The sequence below is a fragment of the Stegostoma tigrinum genome, chromosome 19 (assembly GCF_030684315.1).
Source record: "Stegostoma tigrinum isolate sSteTig4 chromosome 19, sSteTig4.hap1, whole genome shotgun sequence".
NCBI lineage: Eukaryota > Metazoa > Chordata > Chondrichthyes > Orectolobiformes > Stegostomatidae > Stegostoma > Stegostoma tigrinum.
The window spans coordinates 32,785,032-32,810,124 of NC_081372.1; the positions used below are offsets into that span (position 1 = coordinate 32,785,032).

The window sequence follows — 25,093 nt, forward strand, 5'->3', positions numbered from 1 at the left end:
ACAGGACTAGTAACTCAGAACCCCCGACTAAAGTTCTGGGGATTTACCTACAAATCCCAAAACTGAAAATAATGAAAGCCTAATTTTTGGAGCCAAAAAGCTAGCCTAACAATGATGAAAAAAAATCATGTGTACTGGCTTTTAGCATCCACATGTCCTTGAGCCAAGGAAATCTGCCATTCTTAGCCGGTCTGGTCTACATGTGACTCCAGTCCCAAAGGGGTTGGTTGACTGAGCTATTCTATGAAATGGTCCAGCAAGCAATTCAACTCAAGGGCATTTAAGGATGGGCAATAAATGCTGGCTTTTTTTGTGACACCCAGACCGCATAAGTGAATAAAGTAAATGTCGCGAAATGATGTGACAGGATTGCACAGCCTCAGTACATCTGTGGTTGTGGAAGCAAAGATAAGGATGGATCTCATTTTTAGATCTGTTTGTTGCTGCTTCTGACCTGCTCTTCAGTACGACCCACCTGTCTGAAGCCCTCTCCACTCAGACGCACAATCACAATCACACTGGACAGGAAAAAAAGAGCCAAAAGAAAACATGTCATCCACATTTAGAAAATTGTCCATCTGCATGGTCAATGTTGGACACAAGTCCGCACTCAATCCTTCACCACCTTGATTTGTAAATTAAGAACTCCTAAAATATCATCCAATACACCACCTAATTGCCTATTTAGCATGTGCCCTTTGGAGGATTTTAATTGTACATCCAACATAGTTAAATTTTGCTTTACCACAATGAAATCTTCCCATTACAAACCTAAAAATACGTTGAGGATTCCCCATGTGCAATTCAATTGTGGCAAGAATGAACAGAAAACACATCCCATAATCTCTTGAATACTTCCTCACTGTGCATTTTTGGATCTCCAGTGGTTTGAAATTTAACTTTCTTTGTATAGTTGACCTCCATGGTTCTTATTACAGTGGTTTTATTTTAAAGGGACACAAGATAGACGCCAGTTGACTCCGCAAATTCCACTGCGTGGAGTCAAAACTGTGACAAAGAAATTTTAGTTCATATTTTGAAAAAAAGAATACGAACGCTCTTTGTTAAGAAAGAGTAATGGACAATTATTTTGACGTCTGCACAGGTGCAATTGAAATATATTGATCACCAAGTTGGTGGCTTATTTGCTCTGCTCCTTTAGAACTTCCCCACACTGGAACCTAGCTGCAAGATTAAGTGTCTAAATGCACAAAAGCTTATGCGATCCAAATGCCAGATGCCCATTAAAAACACCAGAAAAAAAGGTGGGGGTTTTTCCATCCCATTGTAAAAGTAGAATATTTCACTTAGTGGGAAGTCATAATTTAGAAACAATTAGTCTGCCACTAAAATGTATCAGTACAGGAGTTTCACACAACTATTTTTCTTAAAATTAAGAATCCAAATATAGTATTTTTAAAATTTCAAATTTTCATTCACTATCAATGGTTCTGCAATGAATTCATTCCGATTTAGGTTCTGCATGCTTCAATTAAAATCCTTCAATTTAATTGGTTAAAGCTGCTGTTTGCCTGGATCCCAGGTTCCCAAAGAGATTCCTGCACACCTGACAACCAAAGGTTGTTGTGCAAAACAGCGAGAAGGATTGACCAGTGATTGCAAATCCAGGTCATTAAAACATAGAAAATATGAACTTCTGTATGATCAACCAAATTCTATGTTCATGAGTCTCTAGTTAAAAAGAAAGATTTACTTATTAACTTAAGAATAAAAAAAGGATCCTCTCAGTGTTACTCAGCAGTTATGGAGTGCTGTGTACTTTATATGTTAAACCATACTCTGTTAAGCTGACAATAAATTTGGTTCTCAGAGTTCAATAGTTACATCATATGGGCTTCAGCTGTCACAGTGGGAACACAAACTGCACATATATTCAGATAAACAAAATTCAGAACGCATTGATTCTACTCCTGCAGTGCTTTTTGTTTTCCAGGCATAATTGAGAGTTGGAGATGGACTTATCTTCACACACTCAGTATTGTGTGCACTTCCTCCCAGGGACATCTAGTTTAAGGGGAAAAACATCCATAGGTCTCAGCAGCATCCCTTTTCTCTGCATTTCCATTATGGTCATCTGTCTGATTGTATCAGCTTACTCTACTTCTTCCATTCATTTGTCACCACTACTCCTGTTGTGGTTTAGTTCATCTGTTGCTAACAATCTTCCCCCACTTCATTCTCATTGCTTCTTTTTTGCTCAGGAATGACAGAATTTTATTCTGTTAATCACCTGAATGAGGTTTTTTTTCCCCCCAAAAATAAAAGAGTACAGTCTTCCCCCTTCAGCTAACTTTATATAATGGCTGTTGGTATAAGTGCAAAAAATTGATTCACTCTTCAGATCAGTCAAGTGCCTGCATTTTACACTGAAATGAAAGATATTTTTGGACTGCCATTCAAAATCTTTAAATATATCACCACTCTGTTTGGAGAAAGCTGATAGGAGAAAAGGCAGCAACATTTTGTACTCAGAGGTAAATCAACAGCATTAACTCTCACATGAAATAAAATGAATAGGAGGAGAAGAGTAACAAAAACAAAGTTGCTGGAAAAGCTCAGCAGATCTGGCAGCATCTGTGAAGAAAAGAAAGTTAATATTTCAGGTCCAGTGCCCCATTCTCAGAACCCAGGAGAAGAGCAAGTCATTCTCCCTCCCGAAACTGCACCCCTATTTAATAAAAACATGACCTCAACTGTACACATTCTTCAGAAATTTTGGCTGTCCTCTTGTTTAGAGGTTTAAGTTCATCCTTGAATATATTCAATGATTTACACTCCACAAACTCTCTAGCCATAGATAATTCCACAATAGAAGAAAATTCTCCTTGTCTCCATCTTAAAGTGGAAGACACCCTCTTGTGAAACTGTGTCACCAGTTCTAGGTTCCTTCATGAGGAGAAATACATCTCAGCATTCATATGCCAAGTCCTTCACAATCTTATGTTTCAATTCAATCATCTGTCATCTTTCTCAACTCAAGTAAAGACCCAACGTAAGAGCATCAACTGATTCCTATCAACAAAACAAGGTAGACATTTTAATCTTGGTACAAAAAAAACCATAATATCGTTACCTAGCAACAAAGGGCTATTTTAAGCTAAATTTGAACAAATTTATCATATTTGGCTATTTAATCTTAAAATTAGAGGTCACAGATCCAAACGAAGTAACAATTAATACAGAAATATCAAACTAGAACATCACTTCAAAATAAAATGCTGATTGTCAATTTCAGCTTGTGACTCTTGGTTGACCAAAAAAAAAGAGAGTCAATTCAGAAGTTGTAACATTATCTGATTTTCTTGGAGCATTCTCTGGTTGGAGAAAGTGAGGAATCTGAATGTACTAAATAAATGGTTAATATGACAATCATTGAAATTCTCCCCTAATTACACTTCAAAGCAATTGCCCTGTTTTGTTCTCTAATGTTAGCATCATACCACCTCTTGCAGAATTTTTTATGTGCTGATTTGAATAGCTCTCCTGAAAGATTTTAAAAATCCCATCTCTTGTAATCCTCTCACACTTTGGAAATGTGAAATCCCCTATAAATTACTGTTTTTTTTAAAAAAAGTTCTGCAATTTGCTTATATAGTTGTCCTCTCTCTTTCTGACTTTTTGGCAGTCTATAATACACTATGATCACCGAGTTTTTATTTTTATGTTTCACAAATATGGCCTCAGCTGAGGAGCCCAAGATATCATTATTTCTTACTACCGCAATGAATTCCTTGATCAATGCAGCAACATCATTTTTTTTGTACACCTTCCCAGTCTCACCTGAACATTTTATACCATCATCCTCTCCTGAAGTCCAGCATCAACCAGGCCTCCACAATAGCGACAGTATTATATGCTGTAAGTCCAGGAAGGGCAATGTGACTGTGGAAGTCATCATTATTGAAACCGCACTCCATGAAATCTTGTGGCATCAGCTCAAATATGGATATGGAGAGTCCTACTGATTGACCCCTGTTGTGCTTTGCCAGTTGATGCCCCAGTACTCCTCCGCATTCATCACTATGATGTTCATCAACCAGAAGACAACGTGCAGAGTGAACTGATAGCACCACGACCGACATAGCTTACACTGTCCTGAAGAGCAAAGCCTTGCATTGGGTCTGCTTTGGGTGGTGAGAGAACCAACACAGTACGACCAAGTACACGTTGCCAGATTCACCAATTTACTTATTTGACACGAACCGATCTATGACACTGCTGATAGAAGTGACCAATGCACAGGCCTTGTGGATACAAAATCCTGTCTTCACACCAAGTACACCCTATCAGTGTCCAAAACAATAAAGATTCTGAATATTTCTATCAGATCAAAACCTGATCTTCTATTGTGAGCTATCAGTTGTGTTAGAATTGCATTCCATCATAATCTGTAACCTTATTACTTACCATGTCCCTTTCTCTAACATTGAGCCAGAGTGGTCCTCTAGTTTGGTGTTAATGAGGAGTGTACAACAGCATGTGAGGAGCAGTACCAGACACACCTTAAACTGAGATGCCAACTGGGTGAAACTACATCATAGGACATAAACATTTAAACAGGCTGAAGAACTTCAGTCAGAAGTGCAAAAGAACTCAGCCTCCTCCTGAAGGTCCATAGCAACTCAAATTCCAATCTTCAACCAATTTCGTTCCCTCCACAGTATCAAGAAACACTTAAGATAATAGGACAGGTTGATAAAGTAGTTAAGGCAGCATGAGATACCTGCCTTTGTTAGCTGCAGAGTTTAACAGCAGGAAGGTTATGCTAGAACTGCAGAAAACCTAATTAGGCCACAGCTACAACATTGTGTTTCAGAATCCACATTACAGGAGAGATGAGACTGCACTGGAAAGCCTGCAGAGGTGATTTAGCAGAATGTTGCCTGGGATGAAGAACTTTAGTTGAGAAGACATTGGATAGACTGGGGTTGTTTTCCTTTGAACAGAGGAGGCTGAGGGAGGACATGATTGAGATGTTAAAAAAAAAGAAGACATAGATAGGATAAATAGGAACTAAAATCTTTTCTGCCTCATGGAGGGTTCACTGACCATAGATTTAAACTAAAGGGGAGAAGGTTTAGATAGGATATGAGGAATTGTTTTTCACCCTGACGATGGTGGGAATCTGGAACTCACTGCCTTTAAATGTAGTAGAGGCAGAAACTGTCGTAACACTTAATTAATTAGATATGCATTTGCACATTGCCAAGGCATCCAAGATTATTGTCCAAATGCTGGAAAGTGGGGATGGAATAGCTAGATACTGGATTTTGACCAGTGCAGCCTTGATGAGTCAAAGGGCATTTTTCTGTGAAAATAAACTTTTTATGACAGGATGAGTTAATCAATATCTTCAACTCATCTGTTTTATTTTCAAGGCTCCTTGCAATAAATACCATCCAGCCTTGCCGCGCTCCCTTGTGCCTTGACTTGGCTATATGCAGCATCTTCCACATTGACTTGTTTTTCTTCTGTTTACTTGCACATCACCCCCTATTGAATCTCCATCCCCAAATTTGTTTAAAACAGCCACAAACAGCATGCATATTATATCTTACCATAGCTAAATATTAAAAGACACAGCATCCACAAAAATTTGTGTTTACGTTATCAGCTCACACTCAGTTGTCCCAGACAACTGCCATATGAACTAACTTCCACATTTTCCAATATTTAAGCAGTGATGACACATCAGAAGTATTTAATTGGTTGCAAACACTTTGGGACACTGTAAACCAAGTACTTCTTTTGTCAATGTTAAGACATTATGTACCAGGGCCCTATATGCATAATTAACATTTTTAATAGGTCATCTAGAAATTACAAACTAAAAACTTCATCTGCAACAAAAAGTGTCATGTTAGGCCTCAATTCATTGGACTTGTCCCTTACAAATTTGAACAAAACCTTCTGTCTTTGGAACATAGGAGATTCAACCCATTATTAGCTTTTAAAAAATATATAAATTTCACCAAAATAGCCTTACATCTACTGTTAAGTAACTTACACATGTACAACACATTTGTCCAGTTTTTCATTGAATAATTGCATCCTGGGTAAAATACACATAATTTTACTTCAAAAACAAATTTAAAAATGAGGATTATTTTACTACTGTCACTAACAGTGATAATACAAACTTACAAAAAATGAACACATTGAACAGACTGCCAAAGATGCTCATTTAAATGGGTGGTGGGGGGCATTTTACAACAGAAATACATAAATGGGTGAAAGAAGTCACATTTGTTTGCTATTTATTTCCTAGTCTGAGCAGATACACCAGTGTCTTGACCAGTCTTGAAATTTCAAAGCCAAAATTTACCAGGTAGCAAAAATTTAACTTTAAATTTCTCAAGCACTTTAATTTTTAAATTAAGCATCAACTCTAAAAGACCTACTCTGATTATCAATTAGGTATTAATCATCATGGGTCAAAACCTGAAAACAAAAAGGGACTCACGCTAAATACACTTATCTGCCAATGCTTTAAATGTCAGAAAAGCTTGAATCGGGTTAATTGTAATCAGTTGCAACATATTATATATCTCATTCATGCTGGCAACCTTCCAAGATGATGTCTCAATTGGATGCCAATCAATACGGTCTAACCGCGGAAGTATAAGGGGAAATTCTCGAACAGACCGGTGGAAGGCCTTAGCCTGATTAAGTTTGACAGTTATACGACCCTGCAGTTGAGATTAATGCCAGTCAAATCCGTGCCTCGGTAGTGCAAACTAAGACAGTTTAGCAGATTTCGAGGCTCAATTTTCATTCGTGCAAGTCTCTCCTCTCTCACAACCGAACCAGGAAACTCACCCAAGGCCACCTCACAGGCTTTGCGGAGCTGGGTATGGTGAGTTTTCCTTACGTCTTTATCGCCAAGGATCTTCTCAAGCGCTCGGGTCAAAAACATATTCTTCGTTTTGCTGCCCTCGTGCATGATTTCTCAGCTGTCGGTGGCAGAAATCGCAGAGATGACAGCAGCCGACGCAAACACCTCCTAAGGATCTGGCGCCACCATGTTGACGAGCTGACACGTGATCCGCCACTTAACCTCTAACCCTCGACCCGCCCCCCCCACCCAAAACCGGCGATTGTCGTCATGGAAACGGGAGGGTTTGCTCTTCACCGGGGAGGGTGAGCAGGGGTTTCCCTTTTGTCTCGAGGAGAAGGAGTGACTGATGGAGCGAGGGACTGGTAGAAGGCTGATCGCATGTCTACATTATTACCGATTGAGGTGAATTATTTTCCAAACGCAACGGAGACATATTGTCACAATTGAAGCAATAAACCCTCACTTATTTTCAGTGAATCACCCTGACTATTTTGGACATTATTTGGGTGCGTATTTTTTTTTGGAAAATCCACCCCGTTAGAGATTTATAACCTCTCGTTTTTATCACATCTCTAGTTATCTTCCATCTGTTCCCACTCACTTTCATGAATCGCTTCTTTGTTTTCCACTGCAGATAATCACCTTCATTTTTCAAAAAATGTTTTTCTTACCTAGCAGCGGCCTATGTAATCAGGGGATTCGTAGCTGAACAATGTGAGTTCAGATATCGCCACAGCGGTTTTAAAAAATCTGGTTGGAAAATGTTGGTACCATCGATAGTAACTGGAAGGTGATTGGGTTATTGTACAAACCTAATAAAAAACCGGAAGAATTGCGGATTCTGTAAATCAGAAACAAAAACAGAAGTTGCTGGAAAAGCTTAGCTTCATTTCTCTTCGCAGGTGCTGCGAGACCTGTTGAACTTTTCCAGCAACTGCTGTTTTTGTTATTGTAAAATCCTACTTGGTTCATCAACATCTTACAGTCCTATCTGATATAATTCCAATATGATTTTAAGGGTGATGTGTTCTTGCGTTTGCATATGTAAGTGTCCAAAATGCCACATCACTTGTGAGTATGACATTCGATGTACTGAGCAACAATGTTATCAATCAGCAGTACATGGAGTGTGTTGTATGAACAATTTCTACTGTTGGTCGTCATGTTGTATGAGCTCTCTGTAGCATTGCCCATTATATAAGGTAGATTTGCTGCCTCCATCTAAGCTACTGGACCTGCCTGTTCAAGTGTAGTAAAGGACAGTCATTCTATAATCTAATGAGAAGTCTCCTGTTTTAAATAAGATGTAGCTTATTGCATGATAGTATCTGGGTACAAGTTACATAAGAAGGTAAACATTGTTTACAAATACTATGAGGAAGAGCCTGACGGAAGGTCTTATTCCCATGAGAATTTAAGCTGTTCTTTCACCAATTCCCTATGACATGGGTGGTGCTAAATGTACTCACCTCAGCATTAATCTTTTCAGACCCTTACATAATGTTTCCCTCCCAAAGTTTGTTTTCCCATTATTAACACTCAGTCTGTGAGTCCCTTTTAAACTGGAGAACTGTTTGTTTCTTAGATTTCCTTTGTGGAGGATGCCTTCCTGGCTGAAACAGAAAATTACTGTGGAAAAGTATTGCACTGTTGTGGTGTCCATAGGACCTTTAATCTCATGAATTTCTTTTGTGGAAGATGGGTGCCCTGTTGAAACAGGCACTTTATTTTTTGCTGTATTCTGGATCTCAGGAAGACAGTTTCTCCTTGACCATATCCTGAATCCAATCTCCCTTCTTAGTTGTGGCTTCCTTGGAGTTGTTTGTACCACATTTTCAGTGTGTCAGCAAACTTTTGTTTTTAATCTGCCAGTAAATCTGTTTTGAAATGTGTAGGCTTTTTACTTCAACTTGTTAATTAGGTTAGACACTTCCATTCACTGTCAGTGTTTGCAACACTAGTGAAACTTAGTATTATGTTGACTTCCACAGTCCTGATATTTGTGGAGTACTTCGTGGTTGGCTTAATTTCTGACCCTGTTACTGAGAGGATTTTCCCGGGGAAGATAAAAAGATCAAATTCTCTGTTTAAACTTGCATTTTCCAAATCACCACAGCATATGACATCAAATTTAAATCTGTCACTATTATTTCTGCATTATGATGAGGTGTGCTGTGAATTAAATCAATTAAAAATACATCAGTAAGCTCATATGATTGATTCATCAATGCGATTCATTGGCTATCTGATTACTTGTTTCCTTACCAACCTTGTTGCTTGTTGCAGTCAGAACTTTTTTCAGTATTTGTAACAGTGGAAAACATTTCTGCCAATTCCATGTAGTTGGAAGCTTTCATCTCGAGTATAACATTGAACAACTCTATTATGCCAGCATAGCTAATCTTATGGTTCCTCTTTTCTGCTTGAGTTTTCCCATGAATCTAGGGAGTGTTGTGAAATCTTCAACCAGTTGTTCTTTGATCAGTCATTACAAAACTGGCTGGTGAGTAACATAATGTACCTTGACCTGTTGTTCCATGGACCAGTTTTTTTTTAACAATACTAGTTTGACTCTTTCTGCCATTTGAAGATTCATGCTCAAGAATGAGAATTCTTCATTGTGAAATACATCTAAATTCTCTACTACCAGACACTCCTTGTGATGAAGAGTTGTTTGTAGAATATCTCAAGTGCTATACTTGCATCATATCATGGCACTGATGTTAGCTGGTGATGGTGTTTCTTCAACCATGGCATATCTGATAGTAGTGATACTTGGCCCATATCAAATTTAAAATTAATTAGATGTCTATTGATAGTAAAGTCTTCTGCTAAAAAGGCAAGGTCTGGATTGCCTATTTGCCTAGGAGGGCTTTTGGATTTTTTATGTTGCTTGTCTGACCTCACTAACTACTTTTGTGAGCAACTACGTGACTTCTTGCTTCTCTTACCTCTCCCACTTTGGTACATTTTTTTGAAAATTACCTGTGTTACAGATAAAGCATTCTCTTGAAATAGCTGGACACTGCCTGAGATTTCTTTGTTTCACTGTGCTGACAATGACTGACACCAACAGGGTTGTCTCTTGATGTTAGTAATAAAGTAAAAGTGGAATTTTTTTTAATGCGCAGGATGTAGGCATTACTGATCGTGCCAGCATTCATTGCCATCCCTAATTCCTAAAGGGCATTTGAGAGTCAACCACATTGCTGTGGGTCTGGGGTCACATGTAGGTCAGACCAGATAAGTTTCCTTCCTTAAAGGACATTAGTGAACCAGATGGACTTTTAAAACAGTTGGTAATGGTTTCATGGTCATCATAAATTCAGATTTTTAAATTCATGGTGGAATATGAACCAGAGTCTCTAAACATTAGCTGGGTCATTGGATTAACAGTCTATTATTAATACAACTAACCCATCACCTCCTCTAAACTTTAATCGTATACAAGCAAGTCACTCCATTACACCAAATTGCCAGCAGCAGTTCAAAAAGGCCCATCAACACAGGATAATAAAAGGTGGGCAATAAATGTCAGCAATTTGCCTTGTCACAAATATGTTATCAAAAATTGCTGCATAATAATTAAGTTTTCCATGAATTGTGCACTAATTTCCTTTCAAAATCTTAATTCCTCAATGTTCCTATTTGCTGCATTGTTCTTGTTTCTTTCCTGTCCTAATTCTGTTCCCTGAAGTTATAAGCCTCACTTGACCGCACATCTTATTGGTGGCATGGACAAGGAGCTACTTTTATTTTGTTAAATTCCAGATGGACTTTCCAAATTCGACTGTCACTGCTGTCTTGTGGAAAACATTTGAAATCAATTCCTTTTTTTCAGATGGTAAATTTAACCAATCTCCCAGTGAATAGTCTTTGAAGCATTCCCAAGCCATGAACCCTGGTCTGGATTTCTAGTGGGTCCCAACTTTGTTGTGCAAAAGTACAATATGTATCTTGTCAGTGGACGGTTCACTGTGAAAAGAAAATAGGATTATTAGAAGTTCTGTCAAATGATGTCATTCCATCAGTTCCACTTTCCTGTGTTATCTCAGGCTGCATGAGGTACACAGTATAACACTTGCGGCCACCCTGAATGAAAGGCCAATATCAATTTCAACAAGACACATACTTGATCCTAACAGGTTATATCCCAGTTTAAATCCACAGTTGTCCTTGTGCACTCAAAATAGGGTTACCTGAAGAAATTCAAGGCTGCACCATTTGCATTTTCCAAAAATATTATAAGGAATGTCTCAACACTGGGTCAATAAAGGAACACATTCTCTGTTATCATCATGCTATGAGTTACTGTGATGAACAAATTGAACACGTCAACCACAGTTAACTCCAGCAGCTATATGGCATCAGGAGTTTGGCATGGGAGAACAATGTTGGAAAACAGATTTCTTTTTTACAACTTGTGAGATAATAAAAGTTTGAAACGGCAGTAACAATGTTTATCCAAATGAATCCTGTTTATTTTAATTGACTCTTCAGGAGACAGTCCAGTGAAATGTATATGCTGAACATTGAAATATTTGTTATTAATCTACTCTCCATATTCTGTTATCACCCTTAAGTTTCACACCCTCATCACCTGCCCTTATTGATCTTCTGATTCTTGATTTCCTAATGGATCAAATGTAAAATTTTGATTTTTGTATTTCGATTGTTTCACGGACTCCTTCCTCTTTACCTCTGTAACTTTCTCCACCACCGCCACCCTGGTTCCCAATATTGCACTTTTCTTTGAAGGCAAAAATGCATTTAAATCCAAATTGATCATTATCTGCTGTATAGACAATTGTAATGCATCATTTTTTTGAAATAAAGGTTCTCAACCTAAAACTGAGTAAGTGTAATTTGAGGTTTAATTGCTCCACATGAGTCTAGCAGTGATTGTATCACCACCAAATGTATCATTCGTATAATGACTGATTATAAATCACATAGACCCTTAAAAGCCTATTATGGGTAATGTAAATAGTCTATGCTTAAATAGTCCATTGCATTGACACAAGGAGTGGTCTGTCCATATCTGCTTTCATATGATCTGCACTTATCACCAATTAAAATTTAACCCTGTAATTACTGAAAGAAGATTTTGGCAACAAAATAAGCTGTATATTTCTGCAGTTTTTTTTGCATATTTATCTTACTAAAGACGCATTGAAATCTTCCATTATGAAGGTAAATTCTGAAGAATAATTGAAGAGGAAATAATTGGAAGTCTTTAAAATTGCATGATATGAATAAAGATAAGGATAAAGCAAATAATGCATTATCACCCTGACATAGTCAATGGTCATAAAATCTTGCTATGAATTCTGTTAAGTATTTTGTGGGTTCTAAAATCAATTTATGCCAAACAGGAACAGACTGATGTGAATAAACCACAGTAAGGCAACATCTCATGGAAGGTTTGAGTAAGGTAAACATTGTAGATAATTCAGGCTAGCATTCAGCAGAACTGCATCAAAGGTAGAAGACTAAGTTTGGTGGTGGACGGTTGGTTTTCTCCCTGGAGGCCTGTGACCAGTGGTGTGCCACAAGGATCGGTGCTGGGTCCATCTTCATATAAATGATTTGGATGTAAACATAGGAAGTATGTTTAGTAAGTTTGCAGATGATACCAAAGTTGGAGATGTAATGGAGAGCAAAGAAGGTTACCTCAGAACAATGAGATTTTGATCAGATGGGCCAATAGGCCAAGGAATGGTAGATGGAGTTTAATTTAGGTAAATGTGAATACTGCATTTTGAAAAGGCAAGTGAGGGTAGGACTTGTACACTTAATGGTAAAGTCCTGGGGAGTGTTGCTGAACAAAGAGACTTTGGAGTGCAGTTTCATAGTTCCTTGAAAGTGAAGTCACAGGTAGACAAGATAGCGAATAAGGCATTTGTTATGCTTGCCTTTATTGGTCAGTGTGTTGAGTATAGGAGTTGGGAGGTCATGTTGTGGCTGTACAGGACATTAGTTAGGCCAGTATTCAAATACTGCATGCAATTCTGGTCTCCTTGCTATAGAAAGGATGTTGTGAAACATGAAAGGATTCAGAAAACATTTAAAAGGAGTGGAGGGCTTGAGCTATTGGAGAGGCTGAATAGCCTGGGGCTGTTTTCCATAGAGTGTTGGATGCTGAGGGATAACCTTTATAGTGGCTTATAAAATCATAACTGGCATGGATAGAGTAAATAGACAAGGTCTTTTCCCCAAAGTAATAATGTCCTAAACAGGTTTAGGGTGAGGGAGGCAAATCTAAAAGGGGCAAATCTAAATCTAAGGGGCAACATTTTCACACAAAGGGTGGTATATTTATGGAATGAGCTGCTAGAAGTGTGGAGGCTGATACAGTTACAACTTTGAAAGGCATCTGGGTAGGTACATGATAGGAAGGGTTTAGAGGGATATTGGTAAAATGTTGGCAAATGGGACTAGATTTATTCAGGATATGTAGTCAGTATGGATGAGTTGGAAGCTTGATGACTCTGTGATCAGCTCGTTCATTGATCATCTATCTATACATAGAGACCACAGATATTATCACCAATTTTGCACGTCAGTCTCCTGAGGTACTGTATGTAGGGAGTCAAGATCAAATGTTGTTTTCATGTGAAATGTTGTTGGAGGTAGATGGATAATTGGACAATAATAGAATTTGGCATGACAAGTCTAACTCATCCTGAATTTCGAAGTTATTAGTTCTGTCCTTATGTTTGTATTGGCTGTTGTGAGCTGAATGTCTAAAATTATAAATAGAAACAACTTGCTATCCAGCTTTTGTACACTCTTCCGTAAAGCAGCATTTCTCATAATTTGCTAACCTCCCATCACAGAAGTTCTGCCAACAGCTCATTAACCTTTTTACTTAGATAACTAATACACTTGAGAACAATGTTCCCGATCCAGAAAATACCTCGGTTCCCTCTGAACAATATCTATTCTCCCTCTTAAACTGCTGTCCTCATTTCTTTTGTTTTTCTTTCCCCAATCCATAGTACCTTCACCATAAGCACTCATTCCCACTGCGTTCTGATCCTTGTCTCTGTTCGCTCAATCCCATACAAGATCAAACAAGGAAAGAATGGAAATCTGAAAAGACAAATCAAAATGAACCCCTTGAAGCAGTGTATACTGTCTACAGATGCCATGGAGAAAGTGAACAAAGATTGTTAGACAGCAGCTTCCAAAGCCCTGACCACTACCATCTAGAAGGACAAGAGCAGCAGATATATGGGAAGACCAGCTTCAAGGCACCTAGCATCCTAACTTGGAAATATATTGCAGTTTCTTCACTGTTGCTCAGTTAAAATTCTTGAATTCCATCCTTAATGGCATTATGATTCTCACAACAATGTATAGACTGCAATGGTACAACAAAGCAGCTCGACACTCCCTTCTGAAGGCAAATTGGGACAGGCAATAAATTCTGGCCAGCCAGTGATACCCACAAACCAGCAGTGAATTAAAAGAAAATTAAATTCCATCAGTATGTTCAATTTTAAATTTAAGTTTAAATGATAAAACAAAAAAATGAATCAAACAATGTTGCAGACTATCTGATGCAACATCTCACATAATGGTTCCAGAATAATCTCTAATCAGAATAAATTTACACCTGCATTTACATTATAAATATGAATAGGAGTTTACATGAATGTGAGATGCTACATTTTGGTAGGGCAAATCCAGACAGGACTTATACACTTGATGGTAAGGTCCTGTTGCCAGAGAAACCTGGAGTGCAGGTTCATAGTTCATAGGTTCATAGTTCCTTGAAGGTGGAGTCACAGGTAGAAAGGGTATTGAAGAAGCTGGAGATAACACTGTGTGAAGCTGGAGGAACACGGCACACTAGGTAGCATCAGAGGAGCAGGATAGTTGACGTTTCGGATCGGGACCCTTCTTCAGAAATGGGATTCTTTCGTTCTTCAGAACCCCATTTCTGAAGAAGGGTTCCAACCCAAAACATCAACTTTCCTACTCCTCTGATGCTGCCTGGCCTGCTGTGTTACTACAGCTCCACACAGTGTTACCTCTGACTTCAGCTTTGGCAGTTCTTTCTATTTCTCATAATGAAGAAGGTGTTTGGTACGCTTGCCTTTCTTGGTCAGCGCATTGAGTATAGTAGTTGGGAGGTCATGTCATAGCTGTACAGGACATTGGTTAGGCCACTCTTGGAACGCTGCATGCAATTCTGGTCTCCCTCCTATAGGAAGGAAGTTGTAAAACTAGAAAAGGTTCAGAAAAGATTTACAAGGATGTTTCCAGACGTGGAGTGTTTGAGCTAAAGGGAGAGGCTGAATAGGCTGGAGCTATTTTCCCTGACTGTCAGAGGCTGGGGGATGGCCTAATAGAGGTCAGTAAAATCATGAGGTGCATAGATAGAGTGGATAGTCGAGGTCTTTTCCCCGGGGTAGGGGAGTCCAAAACTGGAGGGGATAGGTTTAAGGTGAGAGGGGAAAGATGTAAACAGGACCTAAGGGGCAACTTTTTCACACAGAGGGTGGTGCATATGTGGAATGAGCTGACAGTGGAAGTGCTAGAGCCTGGAACAATTGAAACATTAAAAAAGGCATATGGATGGGTATCTGAATAGTAAAGGTTTAGAGGGATATGCTAAAATGCTGGCAATTGAGACTGGATCAGTTTAGGATACCTGGTTGGCATGGATGAGTTAGACTGAAGGGTTGTCTCTAAGCTGTACATCTCTATGACTATATGGGGCAGAAAGAAATGAGTAATTATGTGATTTTTAAACTTGGCCATATGAAGATTATTTTCAACGTTATTACTTTCAATATTGATACAATACTTGGTATGGACAATGAGCCATATTTTGAAAAATAACTTACATAATTCTAAGGGTTAAAAATTATAAAATGAGTCGAACAGGGAAGGTTGAATACTTTTCAAAATAATTGAAGATTTATTGAGGGTAAACTTCATTATTACAATAATGTGGTTGACAAGAACAGTGGCATTGGAAACTGATAAATGTGGTAGATTATTCTCGTCTTGTAGTAACTCAAACTGGTTAATTCTGAAAATCCTTAAAAATGGGCATTCCAACAATTCAATGATTTCTGAAAGAACAATTAATTGGTGAACTCCATGTGATGTTGGTACCATGGTGATTTAAAAACATTGAAAAAAATTAAAAAAGTTCAGTAAGTAGAGTGGAATTAAACAGTTTAGTATCTGTGTTTTGAGAACACACAAAATCAAACATGCACTACAACAACTCACACTTTTACAAAAACCTCTTCATTTAGCTGCATTTTTTTTGCTCAATGCTTTGCCCACTTGGTGATTCTCTTGTGATTGTTTCTTTGGCCTACATTCAAAGAATTTCAAATAATTGATTATTTTTGATCTTTTGCAGGCAAAATGAAACAAGCTCCAGGTTCAGAATGTGTAATTTAGCCACAACAGACACTTCAGCATTAGTTGTAAGAGGAAGAAAACACATTTGAAAAATATACTTGACTTGCATTAAGATTAAAATTTGATTTTGGTTTAGAATAAGCATATGTGATTACATGTCATATCTGATACTTGGACAGGATTTTTAGACACAGCAGGGATGACAAACAGTGGCAGATGAGAACAACCAAAATGTTTAATCCACAGACCGCAGCCCATCCACTTCCTCAGAAATAGCGCAGGGATGATTGACACTAGAACTCTTGTCCACAAGTGCTAAGTAGCTAACTTAAGTCATTTAATTGAGACATATTGAAGAAAGATAACAACTTTTCCAGCTGGCCTCTGGGTCCAGCAGGAATTGATGGACTGTTTAATTGTTGGAGGCAGTCTTTGAGCAGTAGACAGAAGGGATGCACAAATACTCCTACTGCTGAATCCAGACAGTCGGGATTTACCCTTTCGTGACACCTCTATTTTGCCCTGGCAACCGTCTGCTGCTTTCATGCTGAAAGGCTTTCTATTGGCCCTCCCCAAAGCTCTTAATTAGACAGTCAGCCTACTTTCTGCTGACCAGTTGATCAATTTGGGGCACTCATGGGTGAGTAACTGTTCCTGCTGCGGTCAGGCTTCTGACCTCCATTTGAGTCCAGTGGGACTCAGAATCCCAGAAGAAAATACTGTCCAATCCCAAAGACAGTTACAAACTACTTTGGCTCATTTTAAAGAAGTAACAGCAATCTCATGCAATGGTCTGTTCTTAGCTTTTTGTTATTCATATTACCAGCCTAATCGTTTCACTGAATATTTTGTGTGTCACATTCACACTGCTACGGCTATGAGGTTGAAAATCCTCATACTGAACTATTCTTTTAATTTTGCCTCATCCAAGGTCTAATGCAAGAGCTTGGCAGTAAACCAGTGCTCTGTGAGCTCATGTGTAACATGAGTGTTTACATCATTCCACAATCCATTGTGTGTCTAAAGCCCACAACATCATTACATGCGTCAGTGCTTCTGCTTATGTTTACTTTGCAGGACATGCCTAACTACTTGAGTTAATGGCTAATAAGCAAAATGCCTGAGATTATGTAGAAATAATCAACCCCAGAGGTGAAACTGATATTACCTGATTTGGTACTCTGATTGGAGGATTACAATATATGCTTGGGAGTAAGCACAAGGCTGCCCAGACAGGTTCATTCCAACAATAAAATGTTCTTGTCCCACTCTGTCAGGAAGCAAAGGAATGATATACATGTTCATGTGACTCAAATTACATTATATCTGTTTTTGTTGTGGAAAGTCAAGAGGAAATTAAAAATAGCAAACAAGATCATGGTGGATGGTGTAGTAACAATAAGGCTTTAAATTACTGTATTGAAATTCATATCTGATTAATATTTTCGTACAGAGTTCTATATTCCACAATTTTCTTCTTTGAAGGTCTTTGAGACTGAGGATAACTACCTTTCATCCTGGTGTTGTGGGTCCTGGGGTAACTAAACAAATAAAACATTAATTTTTAAAATTACAGCTTTAACAAAGGTATCAACCCTCAAACAAATGAACTGAAAAATCTGTTAATATAGGTAAATTTATAGCATGTTTATTTGCTTATCTTTTGTCTGATATGATTTTTGAGTCTAGTGGAAAGAGAACAGAGAAAATAGGTACATTGTATAATTTGCAGCGTGGATGAAATTATACTTGCGCTAGGGTTAGTTCTTCAAATGGCATTCTTCATTCCAATTCCATTTCTTCTACTGTGAGGTATTCTTTTGAAAATTCTTACCTAACTCTCTTTTAAATGATGATACACTATCTGAGATAAAAGAGGAAATAGCATGAAAATTAGGAGGTGAGACCTACCTTGTCTCCTCAGCCAGATATGAATATTCCATCTACCTTATTGTCAACTTATGACTACTTACTGCTTGTAAATATGAGTGTTAGCGATAGTCAAGCATCCTGATCTATTTTTGCCTCACCTGCCTATGTTCTTTCTGATTCCGAGAACTGGGTCTGGGTGGGGTGCTCCGTGTGTTGTTGTGGACTAGTTGGGCCAAAGGACCTGTTTCCACACTGTGGGGATTATATGATGATTTTATGATGATGATTCTAAATTAGCGCGAAAATCTAAGGAATACAAAACAGTAAAAATTAATTGTAGGAGAGGATACGGAAGTTTTTTTTAGGAATAAGCAACAAATGACGAAAAAGCTGGGAAAGAAAAACTTAACTATGACAGTGGAAAAAAAAATGAATTTACTATTGTCCTATAATTTAGGGCTACTCTCTCATTAGAGAGAGTTGACTGATGGTTTAACCTGAGGGTCACCACTCCTTGGATGAGGGAAGACATTGAGATACAGAGGACTCTGCAGTATTCTCAGCCAGTGCAGGAATTTGAAACCATGCCGTTGGTATCACTTTGTATTATAAATCTGCATTCTAGCCAATTGAGCTATTCAATCCACCATTATAAAGCAAATTGACAAGAACAAGCAATAAACAGCAAGAGCTCCTATGGATATATATAAAAAGAAATTAGCTAATATAAGTGTGGCACTCTCGGAGGATGCAACTGGAAAATTTATGACAGGCAATAGAGAAATGGCAGATAATCTAAAGCAATATTTTGCATCAGACTTCATAGTGGAGGACAGTAATAACATCTCAAAAATAACAGATCAGTAAACTTCAAATTGTATTGATCACAAGGGACAGTATTTGAAAAACTAAAGGGACCAGAGGCAGACAGGTTGCAGGAGCTAATGGCCTGCGTCGAGGATTCTAAAGGAAGTGGCTGCAGAGATGATGGAGGCATTGATCAAAATATTCCTGAATTCTGTGGATTCTGGGAACGTCCTACCAGATTGGAAAATCAATAATGTGATGCCCCTGTTCACAAAGGGAGGAAGTCAGAAAACTGGAAACTGTAGTCCAGTTAGACTAACATCTGTAATTGGAAAAATGGTAGATCCAATATTTACGCAGAGGTGATGAGGCACTGAGAGAAGTTTAATGCAACAAAACAGATTGCACATGATTTTGTGAAAGGGAAATTATATTTGACAAGAGTTCTTTGGGGATATAACGCACAGAGATATTAAAGGGAAACTGGTAGCTGTAGCATATTTGGATGTTCTGAAGGCATTTGATAAAGTGCCATATAAAATGTTATGTCTCAAGATTGAATGGTATTGTATTACCGTGGCTTGGAGATTACTTAAAATTCAGGAGACAGAGTCAGAATTAATGGGCCTTTTTAAAATACTGAACTACTGGACTGGCACAAAGATCACTCCATTTCTTTAATACCTACATTGATGAGTTGGAATACAGCGCAGAGTAATATGATCAGTGACATAAAACTTTGGGTACTGGAGATCTGAAATAAATAAAAACAGAAATTGCTGGAAACCTCAGCAGGCCGGGCATAATCTGTTGACAGACAACAGAGAATCCTGTGACCCTTCCGAACGAGAAGTGGCATGGCAAAGGTATTACTTTATGCTGATGACGGGGGTGGGGAGTAAAAGGAGTGACTGGACAGATGGAGATGGAGCCCAAAAAAAAGGAAAAAGGGTAGGCAGATGAAAGAATTCTTCATAGTAGCCCAGGGAAGAGGAGAAGTTGTTTCCTCCCACAGTCAAAAGATGTGCAGGTTAGGTGGATTGGCTGTGCTAAATGGCCAATTGTGTCTAGGCTGGGAAATGCAGGGATAGGGTACGTGGTCGGTTTGGGATGGATACTCTTTGGACAGTCGATGAGGACTTGATGGGTTGAATGGCCTGCTTTTACAATGTAGGTATTCTATGATGATCAAGTGATAATGGGTATTATGAGTAATTGAAAATCGATTGCTGGACTGAAAGCAAGCCATTTCATGACAGGACCTGAGGTAACAGTCATAGCTAACGGTCAAGGAACATGCTGGTAATGCTCTTACATTGTTAAGGTTGATGTTGAGACTTGAAGGCTGTAAGGTGCCCAACTGTAAAATAAGTTATTGTTCCTCCAGCTTGCATTAAGTTTCACTAGAGGCTGCAACAACCTTGAGACAGAAATGTTGGTATGGGAACATAATGGCATATCAAAGTGGCAAGTAACTGGAAACTCAGTGATGTTACCTACAAAACATAGGTGTTCCACAAAACAGTCACCCAGCTTGTTTTGTCTCCCCAGTTTAGAGGAGACCACACTGTGAGTGGTGAATATGGTAGACTAGATAGAATGAAATTAAATCACTATTTCACTGTTTCACCTGAAAGTTGTGTCGGGGCCTGCTTGGTGAGGAGGAAGGAGGGAAACAACAAATGTTGCACCCTCTGCAATTGCATGGGAAGGTATCATGGAAATGTGGGAAGGTGATGGGAGTAGAGGAATAATGGATGAGGCTGTCCTGGAGGGAAAGATTCCTGCAGAATGCTGACAAAGAATGGGAGGGGAATATGTGTCCACTGGTGGTGGTGAAAAGACTATTTATGATTGTTTGGATGCAGAGGCTGGTGGGTTGGAAAGTGAGGCCAAAGGGGACCCAAATATTGTTGTGGCAGATAAGGGGTGAGGGTGGAAGTTATTGGAGCTGCAAGCATCCAAGTAAGTGGGGAGTATTCAATTGTACTCCTGACTTATGTCTTGCAGATGGTGGACAGATTCTGGGGAGTCAGTAAGTGAGTTACTTGCTGCAAAATATCTGGCCACTGACCCGTTTTTGTAGCCACAATAGTTATCTAACTAGTCCAGTTCAGTTTCTGGTCAATGGTGAGCGTTAGGGTGTTGATGATATTACTCCCATAGAATGAAAGTGGGTGATGGTTAGATTTTTTCCTGTTGGGAATGGTCACTGTCCAACGCTTGTGTGCCATGAATGTTACTGCTAATCTCTAAAAAGCTGGAATTTTTTAAGGTCTTACTGCATTTGGACATGGACTGCTTCAATGTTTCATACAGTCATAAAGTTGTACAGCACTGATTCAACCCTTTGGTTCAACTCGTCCATGCCGACCAGATATTCTAAATTAATCTTGTCTCGTTTGCCAACATTTGGCCCATATCCGTCTAACCCTTCCCATTCATGTACCCATCCAGATGCCTTTTAAATGCAGTAATTGTACCAGCCTCCACCACTTCCTCTGGCAGCTCATTCTATACACACACTACCCTCTGCCTGAAAACGTTGCCCCTTAGGTCCCTTTTAAATCTTTCCCTCTGACTTTAAACCTGTGCCCTCTAGTTTTGGACTCATACTTCAGTCATCAAGCAACAACCCAACTTTTGACAGTTAGATGGAGGGAATGTCATTGATAAGTTAGATGATTAAAATCATTGACTCCTGCATAACTACCATGCTGACCGCACCCCCCCAACTTATCACATGCTTTCTTCCCATGATCCCTTCAACCCCCAGATCTCTGAAAACCAGCCTGAACACCCACCAGCCTGAAACCTTGCCCTGACCACAGGTCTGTACCCCCAGGACTGGGCAATCCTTTGTTCGCTGGCCCTGACACTCCCACCTTGCCAGTGCCAGCCCCAACACACCTCCTTAAGCATTCCATCACTTACCTGGCATCCTTCCCACATTACACCATAACTACTTAACCAACTGCCACCATAACCCCACAATTATCTTAAACTTATCCTTTCATAGCAACTTTCCAAGTATCTGACCATGCTCCTGGACATTTAAATCTAAGAATGCAGCATGCTAATTGCTACAAAAATAGGAACTGTGTTGATTTCACAGAGAAGCCACAACTGGAATTTCCAGCAAGTGCTGTGAAGCTCAGTACTAGCAGAAAAAAAGTGACCAAAGTGAGAGTCTGACAGTGATTGGTTAGGAAGCGACTCAGGTATTTGTTGTTGAAGATTATCATTGTTTACATTTTAAGTATTATCTATGTTACTTTCAATTGTCAGCCTCAGTCCTGTTTAAGGTTATTTTCTAGAATGAAATAATCCTTCATAATTAGAAAAAAATTGTGATCCGAAATGAAATTCTGGAAGGTCTAGCAAGCAATCCTATTTAAATCCTATTTTATATGGTGAGAGAGAAAAGCCTGATATCATTTAGAAGTACGTTGGAGCATCAATTTTTTTCGAGTTTAGAGTGATGAGTTGGCAAATGTAAACCTGAGGTTTACAGTGCCACTGCTGGTGGAGGGTGCAATTACAATGCAATGAGTTAACCTGGACTGGGATAGTAGGAACTGCCGATGCCGGAGAATCTGAGTTAACACGGTGTGAAGCTGGATTAACACAGCGGGCCATGCAGCATCAGAGGAGCAGGAAAGCTTGACGTTTCGGGTCGAGACCCTTCTTCTTCGGGTCCTGACCCGGAACGTCAAGCTTTCCTGCTCCTCTGATGTTGCTTGGCCGGCTGTGTTCATCCAGCTTCACACTGTATTACCTCAGTTAGCCTGGACTGTTTGGCAAGCAATTTTTCACCTAACTTTGTCATTTTGTTCCTGAAAATTGTAACTTTAAGCACAATATCAATCAAATCAAATTTTGACCTGACAACTAACATTAAAACTATGGTTTTCGTTCATATTGTACAATTTTCCTCTGAATGAAAACATCATTCTGCAAATTGAACTTCTGTACGTTTCTAAATTCTTACGTTCATAAATTATACAACTTTAAAAACAAAATAAATATATTCATGTAGTGGGACCTCCACCAGCAGGTGTCAATGCTGGGAGAGAGTGCCATGCACCAAGCAGTGACCTTGGCAGGTTTTAGCTGCAGCCAGAGGCCGAGCAAAGCAAGCTGGAGCAGGAACAGCAGCTGGGGAAAAAAAATCAGCCTGAGGCCTGACTTGTTGTCTAGAGATCGGATGAATGGAACTGGAGTAGTTCAGTTGATAGGACGCAAATGGTGGATCTGGGCAGTACATTAATTCCACCTCCCCCTTGCTGAGTTTGAGGATCCCTGAGAAGCTGAAGACAGCTTTTGTGGCTTGAATGGTAAACAGGACACATGTGGACAAGGATAACTACCAAGGAGTATGCCATCTCCGTTAATTTTATTTTGATGCTACTCTCTAAATCTAATTTTCGTTCAGTCTCAGCCTGCAAAAGTTTTGAATAGGAAGTAAATAGGTTCCAGCACCCTGTGAAACTCAAGTCACATTGGCTCCTGTTGTTTAACAAATAAGTCAATAGCATTGCTGATTCAAGATAAGGAGTCAGCTTCTCAAATATTGTAGTGTTGAGCAAATGTGTTCATTGTAAGAAGAGTTTGTTTCTTTAAGATAAGCTTTTCCATAAATGCATTTATAGTTTTGATACCACTGAAATAAAATATCTCTCTGCTGGAATTTTTGTGCATTCTGTGCTTACATGCATGCACTGTATATGTAAGAATACATGAATGTAAATAAGATTCAATTTATCAGCCATCTGTGGTGTGATTTTACTATTCCATGGTGTAAGAAACCTGGCATGGATATTGCGGTATTGAAGAATCCAAGAACTATTTGTTATTGCTGAAAAAGGCCCAATTTGTCAAAGCCTTTGCTTTCCATTCATCAGGATAATTTGCAAAAAATACCAAATTGAGGAGGAAATCAACGTTTTCAATGTTTTATGTTGAAAGGTTGACTTTTGCCTTGAATTGGTACTTTTTCAAATTATCATGATGAGTGCAAGGTGAAAAGCTTTATAGAAAATGTCTTTTTCAGACATATCCAAGTTTTGTATCACCAATTAGCTATTAGATATTTATTGAACCTAGAATAGAGTAGCAACTTACTGTCACGTGTACTTTTACAAAATAATACAATGAAAAGTTTTATAAGTTGCCATACCATGCTGCCTAAATTAATGACAGAAGTCATAAATAAAAAGGAAAACAAAGTAAAAGTTCATTAAAGTTCAATTAACAATTACAGGGTTAGGGTTACGCTGTAAAACTGGGCCAAAACTGTCACACAGTGCTAGGTTTGTAAAACGTTACATTCCTCAGGAAACCAAGCATCTTGGCAAACATTAAGCTGGTAGTTTACAAAAGAGGAGCATATTTCTATTATGGTGTTATCTTCCAAGCAATCTGAGATAACATAGAGTATGAGATTTTTATACCTTCAAGTCACATGCTGCGATGCAGTGATGATATTATGAGCATGTCTCTTAAAGGCACCAAATAAAAATCAAAATAACTGCAGATGCTGGAAATCAGAAACAAAAAATAGAAATTTCTGGAATAGTTGAGCATGTCTGGCACCATCTGTGGAGAGAAAACAGAGTTAATGTTTCAGGTCCAGTGACCCTTCCTTGAAACAGAAACAGAGACAGAAATGGAAACTGCTGGAAAAGCTCAGCAGATCTGGCAGGATCTGTGGAGAGAAAACAGAACGGGTTTCAAGGAAAGGTCACTGGACCTGAAACGTTCCTGTCAGATCTGCTGAGCTTTTCCAGCAGTTTCTGTTTCTGTCTCCTAAAGGCACATTAGCATACTGTTTATGAGACATAATACATCATCCCACTTTCTCAAAAGATAAAACCTTATCTCAAACAGATATACTTGTGTCTATATTGGCACATCTTGTCAATTGGACAATTATACAAACAGATAAAACAGAGTTTACAAACCAACACCTCAAATGTCAATGAAATATTATGGGTTTGACCACAAACCTGTCTGAACATGACTGAATACCTGTCTGGAAGGTAGATTTGTTCTCTCTAGTTGTTGGTAACTTCATTGTCTTGTTGATTTAATCATCGCCATCTGAGTGTTCTTCTTCACTCTCTTTGCCCATAATGGATGTGGCAGACATTAGTCTGAACTGGC

At 38.8% G+C, this 25,093-nt stretch overlaps 1 protein-coding gene across 3 annotated transcripts in view; it reads right to left on the minus strand.

The window, feature by feature from the left end:
• The window catches only part of LOC125461242 (brefeldin A-inhibited guanine nucleotide-exchange protein 2-like), a 91,536-nt gene extending 82,260 nt beyond the window's left edge, over positions 1–9,276 (minus strand). For 2 of the 3 annotated variants that reach the window (XM_048549762.2, XM_048549763.2), the window contains exon 1: positions 6,841–7,060. In XM_048549762.2, the coding sequence (XP_048405719.1) occupies positions 6,841–6,964 (124 nt within the window). In that variant the 5' untranslated portion in view covers positions 6,965–7,060. Of the gene's footprint in view, positions 1–6,840; positions 7,061–9,128 lie in introns of those variants that run through there. The other variant, XM_059652807.1, reaches the window with a different exon arrangement.
• Between the last annotated feature and the right edge of the window lie 15,817 nt (positions 9,277–25,093).